At 39.2% G+C, this 23,678-nt stretch overlaps 1 protein-coding gene across 5 annotated transcripts in view; it reads left to right on the plus strand.

Moving 5' to 3' along the window:
• The window catches only part of cadm2a (cell adhesion molecule 2a), a 221,271-nt gene extending 211,163 nt beyond the window's left edge, over positions 1–10,108 (plus strand). For all 5 annotated transcript variants that reach the window (XM_046039851.1, XM_046039852.1, XM_046039855.1 and 2 more), the window contains 2 exons: positions 3,466–3,588; positions 4,808–10,108. In XM_046039851.1, the coding sequence (XP_045895807.1) occupies positions 3,466–3,588; positions 4,808–4,926 (242 nt within the window). In that variant the 3' untranslated portion in view covers positions 4,927–10,108. The remainder of the gene's footprint in view (positions 1–3,465; positions 3,589–4,807) is intronic.
• Positions 10,109–23,678: the final 13,570 nt, after the last annotated feature.

Below are 23,678 nucleotides of genomic sequence, written 5' to 3' on the forward strand. Positions count from 1 at the left end.
CACTAATGTAGCCTCAAACGGCTAGCCTCCAGCCAAAATGAGAAGTGGTCTACAGAGGTTTGTTACGACCCCCTGTTGGTCTAGGGGAGTGGGGGCCATAAACATATAGGCACAACTGGTATAGATCTTAACAAGGTAACTTTTATTGGTAACAGAGAGATGTAGACAGGTAACAATAAACAAAAGGAGGGTGGACGAGGGTGCTGCGAAAATAACAAACCAAGTTAAAATAAAAAGGTCCTCAAAAGGAGGCCTGTACCTACCTATCGATTTAAGCAGAGTTGATTCTTGCTACAAAAGAACATAAAGAGCACAGCACCCACTCCACCTGGTGAAAACTAACACAATAGTAAACAAAACACTAGTGAATTTCTCCATTGCACCCAATGTGGAGCTAACAAACAAAGGTATGAAAATGGTTTCCCTAAACACAATGTACAGCTAATAAGCAAGGAAGGAGGATAGTTCCACTAAACACAAAGTACAACTAACAGGCAGGGTATGCAGTCAATACCAGCGGCACACAAGTCAATAGGCGGTGACAAGCTGCCTGGAGCAACAGGTGGACTCTCCTTATGAGCAGGAGGTAATTAATGTGGTGACGAGCCATTGGTTGAGTGGAAACAGAGGGAACCAATGGGCGGGACTGATGTCAGCACCCCAGAAACCAGGAAGTAGGCGGGTCTTCATTCCCCAGGGACACAGCCTACTGGGTATAGGTGAGACAGAAAAAGGGGAAACACAAAGGTGACAGCGACAGCCGTGACAGGTTGCATAAGCTCACTTCTTTCTAATTCCACAACCCTAGATTTTTTTTGTTTTCACAAAGTCAAATGATATCACTTGAGACAATTTACCACTCCCACACACCTGTAAACAGAGACTTAGAACTATTTGGAGTTCCCCTTTAAATTGCATAGCTAGCTCCTTTGCAAGCAATTGCTTTAGTCAGCCTGGATTTAGAGTAGCTTTAAAATGGCAATGTAGATTCATGGCAAAAAAAAGCATACAAACATCCATAGAAACTTATCAAACCACTTCTCCAGCATAATCATTTTCCCCATCATTGATCTGTATGCTCAGTATGTGGAAAACAATTGCCACTTTGTCAGTAAATTACTAAATATGATACTTTTGGTGGAGCTTTGGAAATATGAGGAGGCAATAGCATGTAATGATGTGGACCAACTGAGAGTGTTTGGAACGTTCTCAATGTACAATTTCTTTTCCCTATAGGATGTATTGATACCTTTGATACAAATTTTGCTTTGAGTTGAGGCAGCCGGGTCTCCAAAGTTGCAAAAATGTTGATACAGAATGTATCGGTCAATGTATTTCATTTGTTTTCTGCCAGAATAGGCGATCTTGCAATGTATTCACAATTAAGGCATTATTCAGCTTTTTATCGTAATATATAGACACTGGCACTAATACAGAAACAGTCAGCAGTGACTAGAGATGTAAAACATTTTTATTAACATTTAACCAAAATCACAATCTTTCCCTAACCTTAACCAAAGTGCTTCTGTTGCCTCACTCTTAACCACAGTCAGGAGTCTAGATGTGAACCCTGGAGTCTAGTGTCATAGTCCAGCACTTTGTCCTGCGACTCCAGCAGTGCACATAAATGTAGTGTTTCATTCACTCAAAGAAAAGTTGTCTCTGAACATAATCTAGGCATCAATTAAGTTTGTCACCACAACATAATTATGAAAACAACTTAGAATTATACAAGTTACATTTCTAGGAGACGTAAGGTCGCTATTGCAATCTATACAAACCTCCATGAAGGAAACAGCTACACACTTTTCAGAGCAACCTTTCAATTCTGCTCAGAAGACAGATACTCGGTGGAGTATTCCTTTAAGGAAGTGATGCAGCAGCAGCCGGACCAGACACCATGTTTGTGGAAGTGTCAAGGGCTTTGACTTACAGCCCAACCTCTTGGACACGACACCAACATACTGCACGGCCAAAGTCTGTAGTACTCTATAGGCTGACATATGACTGGATTGTCATGGGTTGTTTGTGCCTGCACTGGGTTGTAACAGCCGGACTGAAGAGCAGCAGTTGGACAGGGAGTGTGGATGATGGTAAAAACCACTCACCGCCCTGACAGATAGAGCTGAAGAGACACAGCCATGTGTGTAACTAAACGCCCGAGTCCTTGCCCTGCTGGGCTGTGCCAGGGGAACATTCCTCTACTCTCTGCTCCACTGACCAAGCAGAACTGCAGCACAGTGGAACCACACTACTCACGTCTGTGTGTATGAGCGTGTGTGTGTTGATATAAGTGTGTGTTTGTCTTCTAGAAGGCAGTGAAGTGTGACGGCCTGGCCACTCAGACCATGGAGAGTTATGGAGCGAGAGCAAGCCAGCTGTTCAATTTGGCCACATGGGCGGACACAGAAAGAAAAAGAGAATACTGAAGAGAAACAGTATCAATATACGACGTGCGCTGTGTGTCTAAACCACCCTTCCATCACTTCTTAGCCTGCTCTGACATTGCCATATTTTATCTATCATGAGCCCACATACACACGTAAAGTGACAGGGTTGTATAAGGCATGCCCTGGCAGTTGGGGGAGGATAATGAGATGAGCACTAATTTCTCAGGATGGGATATCAGTCATGGACTGATATGAATAATACAGGCTATTCCGTTACCCATCTCCCCCCACTGCTGTCACTGTCAACTTTTTTTTGATTCACCTACAGTGGATGCCATCGGTGTCACGTCCTTACCTTAAATAGCCTGCAAGCCAGACTTTGTGGAAAAAAAGGAAGTTCAGGTGAATAAAAGAAATAAGCTATTGTTGAAGTCGAGGGAAACCTTTGATGGGTTTTTTGCATGAGACGCAAACAGCTTCATCGTGCAGACTCTTGACTCTTTCATGACTCCACGATCATTTTGACTGCATCTCCAACAGCTGGGGACCTGTAGCAACTCCCTAACACCCAATTCATTTTCCTAACAACAATCCTTCCCCGCCAAGAAACAGAAAAAGATTGATCTCTCCTTTTTATTTTCCATGTGATGTGATGATTTATTTACTGTGTACTACTCTTCCACTGCTGCCCTGGTTTGCATGTTGCAGACTCCTGCAGCACCACAGGGGTGATCCTGAATTATTCACTTATTTTCTCAGAGTTCCTCTTTCATTCTCTTTTTCCTTCATTTTGCAGGGCGAATGTGTGTCTGCTATGTCAATGTCGTGTCCATCTCTCTCTCTCGCTCTCTCTCCATTTTATTATTCTCAGAGAGCTAGGTAGCTCTGCTCTGACTGCATGATGTGAAAGGAGAGAGGAATTACAGCAGCTCATTACAGCAGGAAATAATTTCTTTTTCCTCCTTGCTCTGTTTTGTGTTGTCTGTCTTTTGCTGTTCCTCTGCCCTCACTCCCTCACCTCACCAAACCTGCGCCTTCATCTGCTCTCCTTGTTTCTTTCTCTGTCTGTCCTCAGATCCCAATGCTGTGGGGCAGCACGGCACTGACCATGCCTTGATCGGAGGAGTGGTGGCTGTAGTGGTTTTTGTCACCTTGTGTTTAATCATCGTTCTGGGAAGATACCTGGCCAGGCATAAAGGTAAAACCACAGTGGACCAGACCTGAGTCTCTCAAGGCTTATGGATCTAGTGGAGCATGTCCTACTTGTCCCGTTAGACATCAGAGTCCTTCCCCAATTCCCAATTGTACGACATACCTGCAGTGGAGAAAAAAGAATGAAGACTTAAGTTCAGCACACGTAGTGTGACGCCACTAGACTAACTCAGTTATTATTTTTTCTGTTTTTCAAAAACAATACAGAAATGTAACTGTTTTTATTTTGAATATTTATATTATGTTGAGGGGTGGCTATGACATAATTTGTCTTTAACCCCTTGCCACACACATGCTTTTGCATAAAAAATTTAACTCCTTGTTCTGAGTCATAACTCTGAACACACACAGGTGATACACATAGTTTTAGATTCAGTGGGACTTGCAAAGGATATCATTGCCGATCATAGAAAAAATGCTCCTCATAACACCAGAATTTGCCGGGGAATCATCAGGTCTTTTCATTTTCTTCCAGCTTACTTCACTGAATCATTGGCAAAATTATACTTCCTGTTTGTTTACATCCCTCAAAGTATTACAGGAACTGTTCCAAAATGTAGAGCAATAGAAGTAAGGCAAACAATAACACTACTAAGGCTGAGTGTCCCATCAGCGTGGTTATTATATTCCTGGAACACTGACAGTCTCCTCTATCTATTCAAATACAAATATTTGCACTGTGTTCATAAAACTGTGGACATTTACACAAAAAAGTTAAACGACTGCATAAAAGTTTGTTTCATAAAAACTGTCCAAAAATATGTACGGTTATTTTGAAAATAATCATATATGGCATGGCTGGATGATACTATACATATAGTGACTCTTAGTGAGCTAAAAAGCAGAGGGTTCAAAGTTAATGGTCAGTTTCCAACACTGATGCTACAAGATTGAGCTATTAGTTAAAACTGAGAGCTGCATCACATGATCTGGATGTCTAACTTTAAGCCTTGACTGCCACCATTGAGAACAGTAAAGGTAAAAGTAAAGGTTTGTTGACGCAGGGTTTTACAAAATTACTCGCTTCTGTATTTATATATCCTGTACTATCCTAGCTGCTTATCATTCACTCATCATTATATGAATTATGTAGTATTACTGATGTTGCCTTCAGATGTGTTTTTTGCCTGAGGCAGCAAACGCCATGCAGGGCTGCTCGGTGTTCGTTTTCCTTGATATAGGTTTCTTGTTTTTTGTATCCTCAGGAACATACTTGACAAACGAGGCCAAAGGAGCAGACGATGCGCCTGACGCGGACACAGCCATCATAAACGCTGAAGGCAACCATGCACACGCAGAAGAAAAGAAAGAATACTTCATTTAGACTGCAGAGGGAGCTGTGCAGCTCTCCATCCTCTTTCAATCTCCGTATCTCTTTTTCGCTCTCTGTCTCCCCCGTCTCTTCTCCACCTCTGTCCACTGCCCCCGTCAACAAGGAACCCGCTGGCAGTCCACAGACAGAGACGTTCCCGAAGTGTTTTCCTTTTATTGCCTTTTGTTGAGCCCATTTGTATCATTTCCATCTTGTCCTTTATTTCTTCCCAGTTTCTTTATTTCTTGCCGGTTTTCACAGGCAGCTTGCCGTTGCTGCTGAGGTTGTCCCCTTTCTCATATTTTCCCTCATCTCTGATATGAATGCCTGGAAGTCTGCATATCTACCATGACTGCATCTTACATGGCCCTCAGTTCGTCCTCTCTCCCTCCAAACAGACACCCAAACACAAACTATACCCCCTTAGTTCACACACGTCCACAAACACATTACATATCTCACATCAACACGGTGCCTAAAAATACAGACGCCATTGAACTTCTGTCAATGCCTTCATGTATCGTCTGTCAGTAGCAATGTAAATGCTTCGTAGATGGTTACCTGGACCATCATTTCATTGCTTAGCTCACAGCTTTTGATTAAGCATTGCGTCTTTTTTATTTGAATGAGGATTTTTGCTGTTTACGCCTTATACATGTCAGTCACACTGAATATGGTACTTTTAGATGATCCACCTCCCCTCAACCGTATCCCGTCTAAATAGACTTGTAATTAAACAGTTGACCCTTTGTAAGATAAGAAGAAGGTTTTGTGTAACACTGTTGCAAGCTTTGTCAGATAAGTGTATAATATGATTTTCATTATTAGGATAGGGGTAAGAAAAGGGTAGTGTGGTATTGTTTAGAGCAGAGAATACAGAGTTGCTAGATGAAGCATTCCATCCAGTACACTCAGTCAAGTGTATAAAACCATTTGCTAAATCTGCTGTCCCTATGTACTTTTGTCTGTATATTCCTGCACTGTCCAGGCTGCAGTTTAGCGAAACACCAACACCTTCAGTGTCCTCCTGACAGCTTACAATAGTTTGTGATTCACTTAAAGGGTTCAGGTGTACAGAATAAGTCAATCTCCTCTCTCTAAAAGGTGTATAAATTGTATCGAAATGAGTTTAGCTTTTCACTTTGAATTATTTTGTTTATGTTTATGTCACATTGGAATCATTTTAAAGGCTTAAGGACCCTGTGAAATGTAAAATTAAACATTAGGAGATAATATGGGACTAAAACAAATACACAGTTACAGAATGTAAAGGAAATTTTGTGTTATATAAATTTTCCTCACTCTTTTAGTCATTTTGATTAATACCTCTTGTAAGCTTGAGGTCCAGGCAGCTTTCCACAGTGATTTGAACGCACATTTCTGGTCATTAACCGGCTCTTAGATAAGCATCTAATCATATAATTACTTTATAAAAGTACTGTAAAAAAAAAGGTACCGATATCTGTTTGAGTAAAATCACATTTTCTGTTTGTATTTCCACCTCCAAATTAAACCCGTAACTCTAACAATTTAGTTAAACTGTTGATATCACCAACATGCCATACACTCAAACTGCAAAACTGCTCTTATTTCCATTTTATCTGAGTTGTCCTCCTTGAACTGAACTCGGATTTCCATTTCATGGGGTCTTCAAACAACAACAACAAAAAAAAAGAATAGTTTGTGAGTGCTGGGTCATGGATCTGCAGGGGCTCCTTTCCAAAAGTAAAATCTGAAGACAAATAGAAAAGCACAAAAATGTCTGAATGAGTAAATGTGTTCCCTTGCCAACAAAAAGATTGCCTTGAGAATGGTTCTTCTATTCAAATGAATACTGGAAAGATAGACAAGGCTGTCTTTGATTAAATTCTGGGGGAAAATACAGTGCATCTTTTTGAAATGTAAGCTAAATCATGTTTTTTATAAAACAATGTTTCTAATATTTTTGGTTTCAATGGTTCTAAGCTCCCTGCTGTATATTGTGTCTGCTAAAATGTGGTTGATTGTGAAAATTGCTGTTAAATTCTGGATTCCCTCATTCCTTCAAATTTGTATATTAGCCACCTTATCTATTTACTTTTTTTTTTATTTTTCATTGCATAATCCTTATTAGAAAACGTTTAAACAAATGTATTTTTGTTTTGGCACAAGGCATGTATATAATGTGTGAAAACTAAACTTTGGTAATACACATTAGCATGTTTTGTTTGGTTCTTTTTCATGTTTAATTTATTTGAATTGAAGTTATTTAAGAGAGAACCACAATGAAAGTATGTTTGTAACTTAATTTTGGAGAACAGTGGCTTCGTGTGTTTGTGGCGTGCTCTTATGTGCTACAGATTGGAAGGATTTGGTATTGTATATGATTAACAAAAAGAGACAAATGCAAAATTCAGTGAAACAAATTATAGTGTCCTGTACATTGGCAATTTGTCCACAGAAATAGAACAAAATGCACATCTGTCTTTGCCAAATCCTTAAAATACAAATTGGAATTGCATTTAAAGAAACATTACATTTCACACACACTAACACAAACATAACATCCCAGTAAACAACTTCGGTTTCTTTTCATTTATCCCTGCCATTCTTCTTTCATCAGTTTTGACTGTTTTACTTTCCTGTGAAAGGGTGATAAACACTGTGGCCTCTGGAACTATAAGACTTAAAGGCAAGGCACTAATCTACTAAGAGCTAGCAAATTATTACCAAGGGCAATAAAATAGTGGGCCCAGCTGTCTCCAATTTGATGGCCAATTTACAACATTATGCAAATAAGGTCAGCAAGTAAGGTCTTTTCTGTGTGTTATAATGCAGGCACTGCTGGAATGAATCACAAGTTGCGAATCATAGATCGATCACCTCAGTTTTTGCCTGAATTTACGATGCATATTTTAAATATGTTAATTATTTGTTTTTAAAAATGCAGAAGCTTTGCCACAGTTTCCATATTTTACCATTTTAGTGCACTTCAATCAATATACCACCACCATTTACAGGTTTGACTTCAGCCTCACCACAAACTTTCAGTAGATCCAGACTAAAGCATTCTAGGCTGGCTCTGGTCTTTAGAAACCTTCTGTATCACGTGTGTGTATAGATACATTTATCACAATGATGTAATGTCTTGTTTTCTTTTTTGTTTCTTAAATCAATGACAGTGTCAATCAAATTTTCCATTGCTTTACGCCCATGTATCCATGTTAGAAATAAGGGATTGGTCAAATCAGTTGGTTGATTCTGAAGTCAGAGAAACAGGCTGTTTTATATTCAATGAACACTCACAAAAAAAACAGGTCTGCAGTGATGAGTTGGGGTTTGTATTGGAAATGAAACAGGTGCCATTTACTGAATTATGCACTCTGACTAATTGGATGAATATTTGTTAGTAAATGGTGAAATGTGTTTTGTTTTTCTTTCTGAAGACCACATGTAAATATTTGTTTTGACATGACAGTAATGAGCTAATTTGTTGCAAATGGCTTTTTATGATAGTTAGACCAAACCTGAATCTTTTTTAATTTGTTAGTATAACAGCCTGACAAAAACCATCATGCACTATTTTACTATGATAGAATCAAGTGTATCTCTGTTACAGCTTGGGGTCAGATATTAGTCATATTTGTTTTGTGTTGTTGGTTGAAACTAAGCTTTAAACTTGTTGCCTCCTTGCTTTGCAACTTACAGTATATCGGTTCCTTTAATGTCCACTACATCATGGGCCTCTAATTTCATTCTGGTGGCAAGACAGTAACAGCGCTGACATAGTCACGGTGCCATTTTGATTGGGCTCAAGTCCATTTTTTAGACTCGTCTCTGTTTTGTAATTTCATGGCTCAAACCAAAACCCATTTTCTTTGACTAAAGGTGGGAGTGGTGCAGCTGAGGTAATGTGTTTATGCAGATCAGGCAGTGCAGTACTGGCAGTAATTTAGCACAATTTTGTGAACAATTTTCACGTTGGTGGTGGCACATGCAGACCTATACAAAATACAAAAACGTTCACGTATGCATGAGTTTTGCCTCTTTCACTGTAAATCAACTGCAGCAGTTTGTAATGGGTTCAATCAGTGGGTGATTTCTAGATGTATTGTCATTGACAACTGCTTGTAGATTGCGGGATCGTTCTGTTTTAGTTGATTAAACCTGCAGCCATCAGCAGTGTTCTATTTGTATTAGGCAACAGACAGTAATAATGGAAACACATTTTACACATTCAGTTACTGTCAATGTTGACTAAGTGCAGTGAAATGATTACTTTATAAAATAACATCATATCACATGATTCTACAAACTCAACTCAAAAATCAGACATCAGAACATCCGTTGACGCATATTTTGGGAGCTGTTGATGTGTGCCTTTGCGACTCTGCACCTCCAGTTTGCTTCTTTAACCTCCTTCTACTTGTCTACTTCTTTCAAAGAGGGATGAGAGGAGCTGATGTGATTGGTGATTATTGCGGCTGGTCCAAACTCCACCTGCTGATAACTGCATTATGCATTCATCCTGCTACAGTCTTTTTACCACACTGCACTGCCCTAGGAGCACCCAAAATATTCGGGCATATACACGTGCATTTGTCTCCCAGCTTTGTGCTAGCTATTGTCCCCAGTTTCAGGAAATTAGAGGCCCATATCAACTAAAAATATCAACTCAGATTCCCTGATTAAAAAAGGATGAATAAGAAGGTAATGGCCACTTTGAGTCATAATCTGTCTAAAATACTTCTTTATTTAACTGTGTTGGTTTACATTTTGTTTTAACTGATGGTTTTAATGGTAATGTTTTCCACAGCAGTGATGATTGCATGACCTGGTCAAGGCCTATCTCTCCTCCTCTGATCCTTCATATCCCTTCAAATGTCTTTGCTGTACAGTTTGGCTTCAGTGCACTTCTTTGTTCTCTCTGCAGTATTGACACTAGAATCAATCCGCCCAATATCGATATTGTCACAATGATGACAGCAACATGTGGCACAATCGCATTTAGTTAATTTTTTTATTTTATATCTGTTTCTTTTGTTTTGCATCTCAGGAATATATTTCATTTAGATTGTTTGTTTGTTTGTTTTCCGTCTTAAAACAGGGACTTGTGAGCACTTCTCACTCTGATAGTCCCCAAATTCTGACACCATGTATTTTGTTGAGTTTAAAATGATCACAATGTTAATAAAAATTATTCAGTGATTCTTCAGTAATTCTGTCATTTTGCTGTCATTGGGATGTTAGATTTAAGAAACCGGTTTTTTGATATGATCACTGACTTGAAGTACTGACATTTAGAAATATGCTGCAAATAATCACGAGTTTCAAGATGATAGAAGTTGTGTTTATATACAATGGTATCTCATTTTAGCTTTTGGTATGTAAGCAGGTCAATGCCTTTGTCCTTTATCACATTATTTTTCTTGTAGCAACACACATCTTTATATATATATATATACATACATATATATATATATATATATATATATATATATATATATATATATATATATATATATATACATATATATCAGTCTTTAGATGGAAGGAGTTGTAACACACTCACTCACAAAATACAAAATATCCACAGTAAAGATCAGGATTAGAGCTTGACACATGTTAGATCTGATGTACCTAGGTGAAATAAGGGGTTTTATATCAAGCTGTACTGAGAGGGCTTCATTCGATATATAGCACCATAATGGAGGTGTTTTTCCCATTGTCTGTGGGATTTATTATATTTAATTTAGAGGTTCGTTCTCATGTATGAAATAAGAATTGTTGAATAAATAGTTGCCAAAACATCTGTAAAAGCCTGATTCTATTTTTTTCTATCATCGTTTTCCTTCTGGAAGCCTCTTATCTTAGTATTTCTGAACTAAGAGACAAGCACTAATGATACACTATAAATACTGCTGCTTTAAAAACATCTGAATTTATTCTCACAAAGAGCCATGCACACGCACACAGGCACGCGCGCACACACACATAGTCGCTCACAAAAACACACGTACAGACACATGTTCATGAATTTTTATTAACAAGAATAATTCATGTTGCGTTTTTGCTCCCCTATCTGCACGCTGTGGTGGCAGTTTTAGGATACCATTCAATTTGTCATGTGGAGTCTTTCAGCTGTCTGAGCGGCATTTGCCCATATTAGTCGACAGTCTTTACTTGCAAAAACAGCTCTACCTGGGATATACAGAATAAGAACTTTAATATTAGTCCCAATAAATCCGGACAGAGTCATGTAGGGAAAAATAATTGAAATAATGAGCAAAACCGGTCAATGTTAGTTGGGGAAAAACTCATTTGCAAACTGATAATAAGAGGTAAGACACTGAGGGGGACAAAACTTGGAGAAGATGACTTCTTAAAGTTTCTGTCCAGGGTCTTTTCATGAATGAACCCTCATTTATGCTGTAATAAATAGTTCCTGCAAGTTCTACACTTTTCGTAACATTTTTAGATTTCAAAATTAACAAAATCCCCAAAATTGAAACACTTGAGTATGCATAGTGCAGTAATAAGATCTATATGTCTTCATTTGTAAAAGTCTTTAGTACTTGTGGTCAGATTTATGGGTATTGGCTCAGGATCTGGCTATGTCTGGTTCTGTTACGGACAGCATCAAGAGTGTGAAGAATGTGCATAAATATAAGGTAAGATTGAGCACATAAAGAGGTATATAAGAATATGAAAAGGGAGAGACTGAAAAAAGGTACGGATGCAACTGAGCCTGACAGACGGGGAAGAGGTATCCACCTTTTTCAGTGAGCCAGATGATGATGACTGAGGGGGGAATTAAGTAATGGCAATAAGACGTCATGTTAGACTGAAGAAAGCAGCTGCAATCAGCCCACCTGTCAGGAATAAATGCTGCCTGGAGAGGGTTGCATTTCTGCAGCTGAGGTGTGATTCTTCTGATGAAAAGTGAGGGGTCAGTGAGAAACTCAATTACCACTCAATCAATCAGAGCAGTTTTGTGAACAGGGACAGGGAGGTCAAGGAAGACCAGACAGAAATTGCTTTTCACACAAAATGTTGTTTTGTTTTACTGTTTTTTTCAGCCTCCCATTTTTCAGCCAGCAATTTCCAAAGTGTTTGCATTCTCTGGGGGAAAATTAAGTTTCCCAAATTTAGCTGAAAGTTTTTACTTTAGAGTAATCCAGTTTCATCAGACGGTGTGGAAGAATAACAGGACAGATGGAAGAGACAGGTGGGATGACAGGCAACAATGGATTTGAAGCCATGCAATGAATGAATAGCATGCAACATAGTCCACATGTCAACACCATGCTTCACGGCCAATCACACCCTAAATGTAATGTTAAAGTGAATGTTGCAGTAAATATCCCATAACTATATTAACCAAAAAAAATAGAGCTGCTTCTTAAAAAAATAAAATACAGTCTTCTCTTCAGAATGGCAACAACTCATTATTGAGAAACCCAAACGCCTTACAGCTAGAGGTTTAGACATTCTCCAAATACAAGCCTTCTGAATTTTTTTGTTTTTTCTTGCTCTTGATTATTTTACTTTCCACGAAAAAATACTGGATTTGTCAATACGTTTCTTAGCGAAAAGAGGACAAGCCTAAGTTTCTTAGCCAGTTTTCTGTATTCTTTTCACAAAAGAAAACAACTGGTGATTTCTACTTGACATTCAAATGAATGACCTCAAATTTGTCAAGTTACAAAGGGATTCGCTGATGAGGCAAATTTGTCCGTCATTCAAAAAGCCCCAGAGCGAAACCAGATTCAGAACGGTTATATTAAATAGAAGAAAGATGACAAAATATATTGCCCCTAACTTGCCTATTTGTGCTTCCTGTTTAAAATTTGTTGCTTTGTCGCCACCAGTGAAATGACAAGGGAGGATGGGAAGCAAGGGGGTACATTGGTTCATTCATTCATTTAGGCTTGTCAGTGCAACACTGTTTCAGAATGAAGGAAAGTCCACCTCTTGGCCAAGCAACAAAGCGACAAGTTAAACATGTCTTGTATGACATTTTGATACAAAGCCGAGACCCAAAGAGAATGAAATAAGTCTTAAAAACAGTCATCAGCAAGGAAACATACCTTAAGTTTTCATATAATGTAATTGGATGAAAGTTCACTATTCAGTCGAGAAAACACTTTTCTGCCCCTTGGTTTAACTTTGGGAGAGAAAGAACAGAAAATTGTGGGGAACGGCAATTAGAAAGAATGACACAGATGGATGTGCTGGGGAAAAGAGAGAGAACTGATACAGCGTGTCTCTATTTTTGAAGGCTGCTGCACAAAGGGCTGTTTAAGATGAATGAATGGTGCCCCCTCCATATACGTGGGCACACACACACACATACACCCAAGTCTCGTTAAGTGTCACTTTTTGAATGTGCCACGGTGCCGAGCCTCACACCTGCCCAGTGCTGTCAGTCTGCCAGCTGTGAGAGCTGGAGCTGTCTCGAAGGTATCAGGCGCTCCATATGCAAATACATTCCTCTTCTTTATGATGCGGATTCACTCGCCCACAGCTCTGGTCTCCTCCTTTCACTCCTTCAGTCAGAGCCACTTCTTTCCATCCCTCTATCAATCCCAATCTTTTACTTTCCTCCATTATATCAACTACCCTCAACACATGCCTTTTAATCCATCTTCATTTCCCTCTTCATCCCTCCTCTGCAGTGTCCTGTGTAGCCAGATCTCCGTTTGCTTTGCAGGATGATTGACTTTGGAGGGGTCAACCAGGGATGACAGCAGAGATGTTAGCAGCCTTTGATGTTCAGTAATTGTGCTGACCATGTGTAGCCACAGCAACTCTCACACATAGTCCAGACATACACACACACACACACACACACACACACACACACACTCTATGACCTGTTTGCTGTGCTTCAAGATGCCATCAGAGAGAATTTGTGCAGAAAAAGGCTTTGATGTCTACAAGCTTTACTTTGACGGAATTTTCCCCACATGAGTCCATGAACACACTGAGATCCTCAAGCAAACACCTCTTTGACTTTTCTGAAGTTCAGGCCAAAGACCAGAGGTGACCAGGCAGGTGACCTCCGGTTAAGACGTTTTACAGGCACAGTCCACCCCTTGTCAGGGAGACATACAGTGAATACAGCCATCTTTCATATGTTGTGAAAACAAATAAAAATCCAGAGATACAATAGTTTAAAGGTTAAGAGTGTCATCTGTGCAAGCAGGCGTGATGTCACATGTCTTTGTGTCAAACAGCCTGAGCGCACTAACATTTGATGCCAGAGGCAAGAACACAATGTACTACAGGTGTACTTTTTCACCAACTTGGCCTTCACCTTCAGCTTATACAAAGTTGTGCAAAACCTAACATATAAACAATACAATAAAACACCTAATGTGAGCCCACTTTGGTGAGGTAAAGTTTGCAGTGTGACACCACAGCCATCACAAAAATAAATAAATACATAAAGAACAAAACGACTGAAGAATTTTTGGTGACGTAAAATCGAGGCGATGAACAATGTGTTTAATGTGTAGGTAAATTGCAAACAGCTGTTTGTTTTGGTTAGTTTAATTTTATGTTTTCTTTCTTTCCTAAACATGTCAAATATCTGACGGCCGGTCTGACTCCAGCCGAGAATTTTTGTTGCATGTCATCACCTTTTGTCTCCTTGTGTTTCCTGTCTCCCACTGTATGGTGAAGGAATCAAATAAAGATACAAAAGCCTTAAAAAATATTAAGATTTAAGCATAGGAATTAATTTAGCTCTTACCAAATCTGTGTCACGGTTATTTTATTTTATTTTATTTTATTATCTGATCATTTTATCATGACAATCTGCGTGGCTTTTTGGTGCACTAGCACTGGGTAAAGTTATCAAAATGTGACAGAAGTTTTCCAACTGCTCATTTCATGCGGAAGAACATATCCATTAAAGCTGACAGTCTGGAAATGAAACTAATAGCAGCTGTGCTGTTTCACATCTAAAGTAATAACAGCACAAAGCCAAAACATCACTGTATGTCTGTTCAGATGCCTATGAAGCTCTTTTTACATGAGACACCCATGTAGCAGAAGTATATCAGGGTGGAATGTGAGCTTTATGGAGGATTGCCAAGCATTAGTCGGCCTTTGGCTGGATGCTGCCGTGGCTGCAGTGAGTCTGCTAATTTACAGCTTCTGCACAACTAATGGCGGATATAAAAGGCCTCAGGTTTGTCCATTCCAGACTGTGCATTTTAGGGTACAGCTCCAAAAGATGAGAAAGCACAGTGTTAAATGAGACTTTTGCGGCAGTTAGTGTGTGTGTGCTTGGGTGGTCCAAATGGTGCCTCATTAAATAGCTGAAGAGTTTTGATAGTTTATTAGAAGAGATAACACTTTTTGCGGGTTTGTCTCCATTTCATGCCCACAAATACTGCACAGCTAAACGCACACAGACACACGCACACCACTTACTATCAGTGCTGACAGCTTGTGTTATCTAATTGCTGCATGCAAGTACAAACGAAAAAGCATTGCTTCTTTTGGTTCGGCAGGAGCAATCACTCCCTGTCTCTCCCCTTTGTTCTGCTCAATATGAGACAGACAAGCGTACGCTGTTGTCACTACACCTTGGATTCTGAATTTTGTTTCAGAATAGATTCTGCTCAGCAATGTCACAAATAACCTGTTATTAGTGATCATTCCAATGGAGGCAAAGCCATGTCTTTGTGGTCTGATCTAAACCATGTTTCATACGGATGCACACATTAAAGCTTCATTGTACAACCAGAGTTAAGCGTTGTACTTTACCTTTGTACTGGTTAAATGCTTTGGCTTTAATCAACAACTTCTTGGATTACAAACATGGAAAAAACAAGTGTGCTAATTTAAACGTTGGACATTTTGTGAAATTGGTCAAGAAGTTTTCTTAATCTGCTTGTGTTTTGTCTATTTGCTTGTATTTTCTTAAGCTGCAGTGAGTTGAGCTCTCAGGACCACCATAGTAAACAAAGGAAGAAAAGCATATGTGGACACAGATTTGAATTGTACAACAGGAGGTATAGACAGACCATTTTGGTTGTCACCTCATATGGTTCTTACATTCTGACCTACTTAAAAAACTCCCCAGAAGTGCGAGGAAGTTAAGACAGCATTAGAGCATTTTAAAACCAATGTACAGAGACCTAGCAGGCAGACTCCAGCCAGCTGTAAGAATGAAAAACGGTTGAAAAAGTTGCAGCTCTATCAGGGGTCGGGGGCAAAAGTGTCATGATGAACCAGATGTTTTTCACTGAGCTCTGACTCCACACGCTTTTCAATTCACACGCGCCACCCCGAGTGGTTTGGCCGGAGGTAATGATGTATGTCGAGAGAAAGGTATGACTTTACACCGTGGTAATACACAGGGGTCAGGGTCACCTTTAAACAGATGTTATGGCAGGGGCTGCCGTCAGTGCATCGGGACATGGGTCAGTATTAAGCAGATGCTGCACACCAGGAGGGATTAACATGTCACATTCTCTTTGAGCTGACTAAATGCTGCCGTCTCTGTCAATAGACCTCCTGCTTGTGAGTGAGATAGCAGGAGTCCAGCTTTTATGCTGTTGCCATGGCGATTGTAAGAAATCATTGCTAATGTTATTGTGAGAAAGCACTGTTGAACACTGAAAGAAACCTTCTGCTGTCATGTCATTCAGCCACTGTCAACCAATCTGTTGTTAGTTAATATTCCTCAGGGAAAACCTTTGATACCCTTTTTAGAGAAGAGACATTATTGTAACTCAAAAGAAAATTATACTTTATGAAGTTTATAAAATAGGTTTGCTGTAATAACAAACTGTTAGAGATGAATCCCTTCACACATGAATCACACACGTAAAATTGTTCATTTAGCAGGGAAAGAAATATAGGTCATTAAAATGTAGAGTCACTGTAATATAGGAGAAATTGTGGCAATGGCAGCTAATTCAGTTGCTGACTGTTTCCAGTTAAACAGCACAGCAGTATCCCTCTTAAATGACATTGCACTCATTTAACACTGAACAACATTTTCCCCACAAAATTGAATTAATTAATTTAGATTAGCAGTTGAAGTCTTGAATTTAGATGATGACAACTTACCTCACTAAGCTCTTGCTCGCAACCTAGAAAAGATCCAAAAGAGGATTATCTGTCACTCAGTTATTGAGTAAAGCTTGCCAAAAGCGGGTCAGCACAATGATGACCTATTTGACTGCCTGTGGCAACATAAATGTGTCTTCTGAAGTAGTGTTTCCACTTTTTTCTGCCCTCCAGAACATAAAGTTTGGTGTGTGTGGAAACAGTAGAAATATTGAGACTTATTTATTAAAGAAAACTACAAGCATCTCACAACATTTTTACTTTTCATCCATACCTAAACACCTTACAGTACGTGCCTGACCTCAGAACATCTGTCACTTTAATATGTTTGCCTTCCAGCTACGGGACTATGTGCCTTGCATTCCAGGAGATATTTACAAGCAAATTAGTAATTTCCTCACAGTGCTGTGGTTCAGATGTGCAGGTGTCCTTATGTCCTTGATTACACTGAACCCTTGAATAAACAATAGCCTAGGCTTCGGTCTCCTTGGATTGAGGTCTTGAATGAACTGATCATTTTGTAATGCAGACGTCATTGATTGGTGAAAAACTACAGGAAACGTTTGACCTCTGTAATTGCAAACAAAGGCTACTGTACCAAATATTAACATTGATTTTCTCAGGTGTTCAAATACTTATTTGCAGCTGTATCATACAAATAAATAGTTAAAAAATCATACATTGTGATTTCAGGATTTTTTTTTTTAGATTATGTCTCTCACAGTGGACATGCACCTACGATGACAATTTCAGACCCCTCCATGATTTCTAAGTGGGGGAACTTGCAAAATAGCAGGGTGTTCAAATACTTATTTTCCTCACTGTATATGGTATTATTAGTAGAATATAGGTATTTTTTGTAGTTTCTGTTCCCACAATACACTATTTACTTTAATGTTCATTAGTAGAAGTATTGTATAATTTATTACAAATCAGACTTTTTTTTTTTTTTTTCTGTAGTTTGAAGAAATATATTGCGATGTTGTGTTGTGTTGGCTCAAGTTAGATAACGTTAACTCACCGACTAAAGTTGACCAGTTGCTAATGTTATCCGGTCCAAAATACTACAGTTGTATGGCTTTCCAAATTACTTAACCAGCTAACGTAATCCATGTTACTATCCTATGTACCACCTATATTATATCAAAGTGTTGATTTTAGCATGCAAGAAATTATGGAAAGGTACGGCGCAAATGTGGAGTGGGAAATACTAGCCTATGGTGTTGCAAGGCAGGGGCAGCCAGCTAACATTGGCACAGATCTGCTACTGTTTGCTTCGTAACTCTAAATTCAGATTTATTGTTGTTTTACCAATTCTCAGCTACAGCTACTCCACCGTCTCAGTCGCTGTAACTGAGATCCACATAATATACAATGATGCAACATAACAGTGCAGGACAACAAAACAGTGGATACACATTCACTGCAGTAACGTTACTTACTGCGGTCTAATTGTTATAAAGTGTGGCAACAATCTCATTTATAATATTCAGTCTAGCTCACTAACCATTTTGTTATTATCTAGTAAATTTTACTGTGCTGATATTGCTGAGCCTCTGGTGAAACTGAAAGATATACAAATAACTATAGTTACTTAAAAGCAGAGAGGCCTGCTGTGTGTCAGATAATGCTCACTCATGATTTTGAGCATCACACGGTTGCAATCTAAAAGCCACTAGTGGCCTCTGAAAATAAAATATTACCCCTTTAATTGGTCACTGATTAAATTATGGATGATGGCAGAGATCACATGCTCACAAATTCCATCTCACTGACTTTTTATTAGTCAGTCATGAGAGTTCTCCAAATGTTGACTGTTCTTTAAAAGTACGCTTCAGAATCTCTTCCCCCTCACTTAGCAGTGTGCAGCTCAATGCTTCTGTCTGTGGGAACAATAGCAAAGGTAGTGTTTCATCATTTTGTTCTTCATGTTCCTTCCCAGTAGAAACTCAGCACTCAAATTTCACATTGTTCAACATTTAAAATTAAAGATGTGTTCATATTTTTAATCCACAGAGACAGGAAATGAATCTAATTATACAATGTAATTGTTTCACTTATAAGAGAAAAAGCATTAATTATTTTGTTCTCACTTTGACTAGTTTTCCTGTGTGTAGTGTGTATCCTTAATGCGAACACATGCACTGATAGACACACACACACTCAGTCACTATGATATGATTTAGCTCAGCAGTGGGCTGTTTATTAAAAAATGGGTAGACTGCTGAGCTCAACACCTCCCCACTGTTTCTGAATAATAAGTATTAACACTGTGCTATCTCCTCAATGAAAAATGCTGCAATAGAGCAGTTGTTGCTGCGTTTTGTGTGCGCATGTGTGTGTAGCATGTAGTACATGTGTGACTTCTTGCAAACAAACGCAACTGAGTTATGACCTTATTTGGATTAACCGGAAGGCTTTGTTGTATAGCAAGAGCTTTATTAATTCATGAAACTATCATGCTGTCACTCTCCCTCCCGGAGGTGATTAATATGTCTGTGACATAGAAGAGAAGTGTATTCCCTCGGGAAAAATATGTACTATGAATCCTTTTTATCATTTATCTATGCTGTATATTTCTACAGCAGGATAAATAAATTTTCATTATACTTCGAGTCACACCAAACTCTACTACTACTTTGTGTACTACATGGACACATGGCTTTCCACATGAAAGAATATAAAGCACACCAACATTATTATTATTATTATTATAAAAACATTTGTACGTGTGACACAAAAGCTGTCATAAAGTTGCCTTGGCAAATGTTGGTTAACAGAGGGGACTACATATTTGATATGAGCTATGTAATCTCCTCTGTTAACCAACATTTGCCAAGGCAATTCCATGAAAGCAAGATATTAAAATGTGCATTTTCCCTCCAGTCAAAAATTACTGAGTTTCTTTAGAGAACTGGCATTTGACGTATGGCTCATTGAGAAATTGATAGATAGAAAGCATATATGTAATCACAATTTGTTTAATTTCTTCAAAATGTTAAGGCAGGATTAAATAAAATGACACAATTGGAGTCTTTCTATAGTGTGTTGCACATCTGAAAAAGTTGAGGCAGAATTTATTGTACAAAACTGATATAGGCTTTTGAAATATATATGTACAGTATTTGTTTAAAAGACATTTAAAGAAGGTAAATTGGCAATAAAATATTCTTCAATTTCAGTTTGTTTTAAGTTGATAGAAATAACTCCACATGACCTTTATTCACCCAAAATGAAAGTGACACATTTTTCCTCCTTTCAGTCTATAAAAGAAGGTGTTCATGTCCTTTATGTTCTTCCCAGCGCTAATTTTACTTCACAGTGCTAAGATATGCCAGACAGCACTTTAAAATAACCATGTTGGAGAACTAAATAGATGCTCGTGCAAAACATAGAGAGCAAAGGCAAGACTGAATTGAGGCAAAGTGAAGGAGAGATGTAGCGATAGAGATGAATGAACGAGGTGAAGGACTAAGAAATTTCTTTCCCTGATGGGTTGTCAAAATCACTTTTTACTAATGTCCCTCTTAACCCTGAATGTGTCATTGCGCGTGCACACACATACACACACACATCTACATTCACACATACATGCACAGCCATTTATTTTCTTGGGCCATCTGGTTGGAGCTTTTAAAGCCAGTTTAGTGGGACAGTGAGCACAGAGAGAGGGGGAGCAAGGTGAAAATGGGGACAAGTGCACTGACTCATAAGAGACAAAGAGGAACCTTAGTGACTTTCTGGTCACCTTGTCATTAGCATCAGCACAGGAAAAGGAACTCTGTTATTATTATAGACACATAGGTCCGAAATACACATACATGCACAACCAGGACCTATACACATACTTTAATGTACAGAAAGATGTTGGAGCAAGGGAGCTGCCACATGGTCAGGCACCCCGAGCAGTTAGGGTTCAGGGCTTTGCTCAAGGGCACCCGAGGCAGTGTCACCTTTCCAGCTACCAGTCCACACTCTGTTTGACTGGCCCATGCTGGATTTGAACTGTTAATTAGATGAGAGAAGCCAGCCTATATTACGCTTATGTCAGTGAATGTATCTAGAGCCAGCAGTTGTTTAGCTCAGCACAAAGACTGGAAACAGCTAACGTGGCTCTGTCCATAAGTAACAAAATCTGCCTACCAGTTCATATAAAGCTCAGAAATGAACAGGTTGTATCTCATTTGTTTAATGCAATAAATTCCTGGAGATTTCGCTCACGGTGACATGACATAAAAATAGGCTACCGTGGCCGGCCAAGAAATAGTCTGGCTCATAATCCACCATTAAACCACAAGGTGTCATTTTCACTCTTGTTGTTTGTGTGTGTGTGTGTGTGTGTGTGTGTGTGCGTGTGTGTGTGTGTGCGCGCGGATGATAGGCTAATCTAACCAGCTGCTAGCGGTAGCTTAATATTTACTGTACAGACAGAGAGTGGTTTCAGTCTTGTCATCTGATGAACTTTAACTTTAACTTCGCCTCTCCTTCCCTTTGAGGACTGTCAAGGTTTGGTAAGTACAGTTGGACTAAATATCCTGTGCTCAATCCCAAGACAAGAGTATTATACCCTGAGGCTCCATGTGCCTGTAGGGGGCTTCTGTTCATTGTTTAAAGTGCAGCTATAATAGTCAGACTAATATCTATGTCCGTCTAACTACAGATTAGACAAAGAATGAAATGTGTGTTTTGAATTGATGTCAAAGAATTATCGATTACCGCGCCGTGTGCCGTTTAAGAAACACACACAAATGAGCAGCTTTATCATGAGGCCATTCAGGAGTTGTCCAAATTCCCCTCACCAGTCATTGATAAGCGTTCTCTTTGCCCGTCACTCAGGACTTAGACTGATTCCCTCTCAGCCCACGAGCCCAATTTAGTCTCCACAAGAATCTATCACACAGCGATGTTATCTGCAAGTAACCCAATCTCACTCCTACCCCTCCATCTGTCTTTCCTTCTATGTCTCTCTCCCCTCCACCTTTCTCTTTCACTGTTTCTGCCCCACTCCTCACCCACCCACATTCCACTTGTGCCTTTCACTGTTTCTCCACCCCCTGTCTTTCATCCCCTGCTCTCTTTCTGCAGGACCTCACAAACTAATCAAGTGTGGGGAGAACCTGACTTTGCATATAGATCATATCCCCTGTTGACAAGGGATAGAGAAGAAAAATGTCTACAACGCTTACATATGAAGCATTTCAGTGATGTGATGGATGAGTTGCATTTAGCTTCAGCAAACTTTTGAGACATTTCACTGATATGACTTGATTAATGGCCAAGCTGAGAGGTCCACTACAAGAGGGAACGTACTGGGAAGGGAAATATTCCTCAAAAGATCTCAGATATAACACTAAATGTCTGACTCTTGTCGATCAGCCCCCTCATACCCACATCAAAACACATTTATGTGATGACACTACACATAGTATATTTCCTAGTGGAAATTACATACTATTAAAAGATTTAAAATCAAGATGCCATGAGCAGAATGAGGGACAAAATGGGAAGTATCATGGTGATTGGCTGGTGGCCCACAGACTAGGTCTACTTGGGTAATGGGCTCCAGAGATAAGGGAAATAATAGAGGAGATAAAAGACAACTCTGGGGGGTGAGCCTAGGAGAGCCTAGAGATTCAGCAAGCATGCATCACCTGTCACCACTAAACTGTAGACAGAATATTAACATCCTAAATTAAAAAAAAAAAAGAAAAATGGTTTTATTTAAGCCTGAATGTTGTAGAGCAAAGGTCTTAATTAATGAATCCATCACTAATGTCTAATGTCTTCTTAGCATCAAGAGAGAGGATATCCCTAGGGGTTTGTGACCTGGGGGCACAATTTTTTAATATGAAGCAGGTGTTAAACATAATTAGAGTTGCATCTTTATTTTAATGAATCCTGCAGTGCCGTTAAATACCACACAACACCACAAAGTCTCAAAAACCATGCCAGTAGCTTATGCAACAATATGTAGTGTATGAAACAAATGGACACCATGAGTGGGATGTTTTAATGGCTGTTACTGCAGGAGTGCAGAAACTTCGTCAACGTCTTCGTACTGGCCACATTCTGCCCAGTAATCCATGCTGTTTAAAGGTCCTGAGTTTATGCCATTCCCTGTCCGCATATGTATCATGATAATAACCAGAGGATTAAATGGGCTCTTTCCTGAATACATAAATATCCACAAATATACATGAATACATCATATGTACATTATGTGTTTAAATCTACATTGTGTCCGTTTATGTTTTTTATTAAGAAATGAATACACACAGCTGAATGCCAGTCTATTTTTAGCAAGTGCAGAGATGAAACGTGTGCAAAGAGAACAAAATAAACAGTGCACGAAAGAAAAAATCTTCCCCCTAAAAAGAGCATAATGTCCTAAGTCAAGGCTGCTGATGGAAGGCAGGCAGGGAGGAAGGAAAACTCTGAATCATGCACATCATTAAAGTTACACTCTGCCCAGCTCTGCACATTTAGTGTCTCGTTAAAGGTGTGGTTTGACATCAGGTTTGGTGTGCTACTGCAGTTATGATCGTGTGCATGGAAAAGCTGCTGCATCAACAACATTGTGTTTGTTTGTAGAAGTCTGACACTGAAGTCCATACCACCATCAGCTCAACACACACAGTGTGTCCCATAGCTACTTTCAAATTAAAAGCCTAAATTGTTCCTGACAACTGAACATT

This window comes from Micropterus dolomieu, linkage group LG23, assembly GCF_021292245.1.
Source record: "Micropterus dolomieu isolate WLL.071019.BEF.003 ecotype Adirondacks linkage group LG23, ASM2129224v1, whole genome shotgun sequence".
Classification (NCBI taxonomy): Eukaryota; Metazoa; Chordata; class Actinopteri; order Centrarchiformes; family Centrarchidae; genus Micropterus; species Micropterus dolomieu.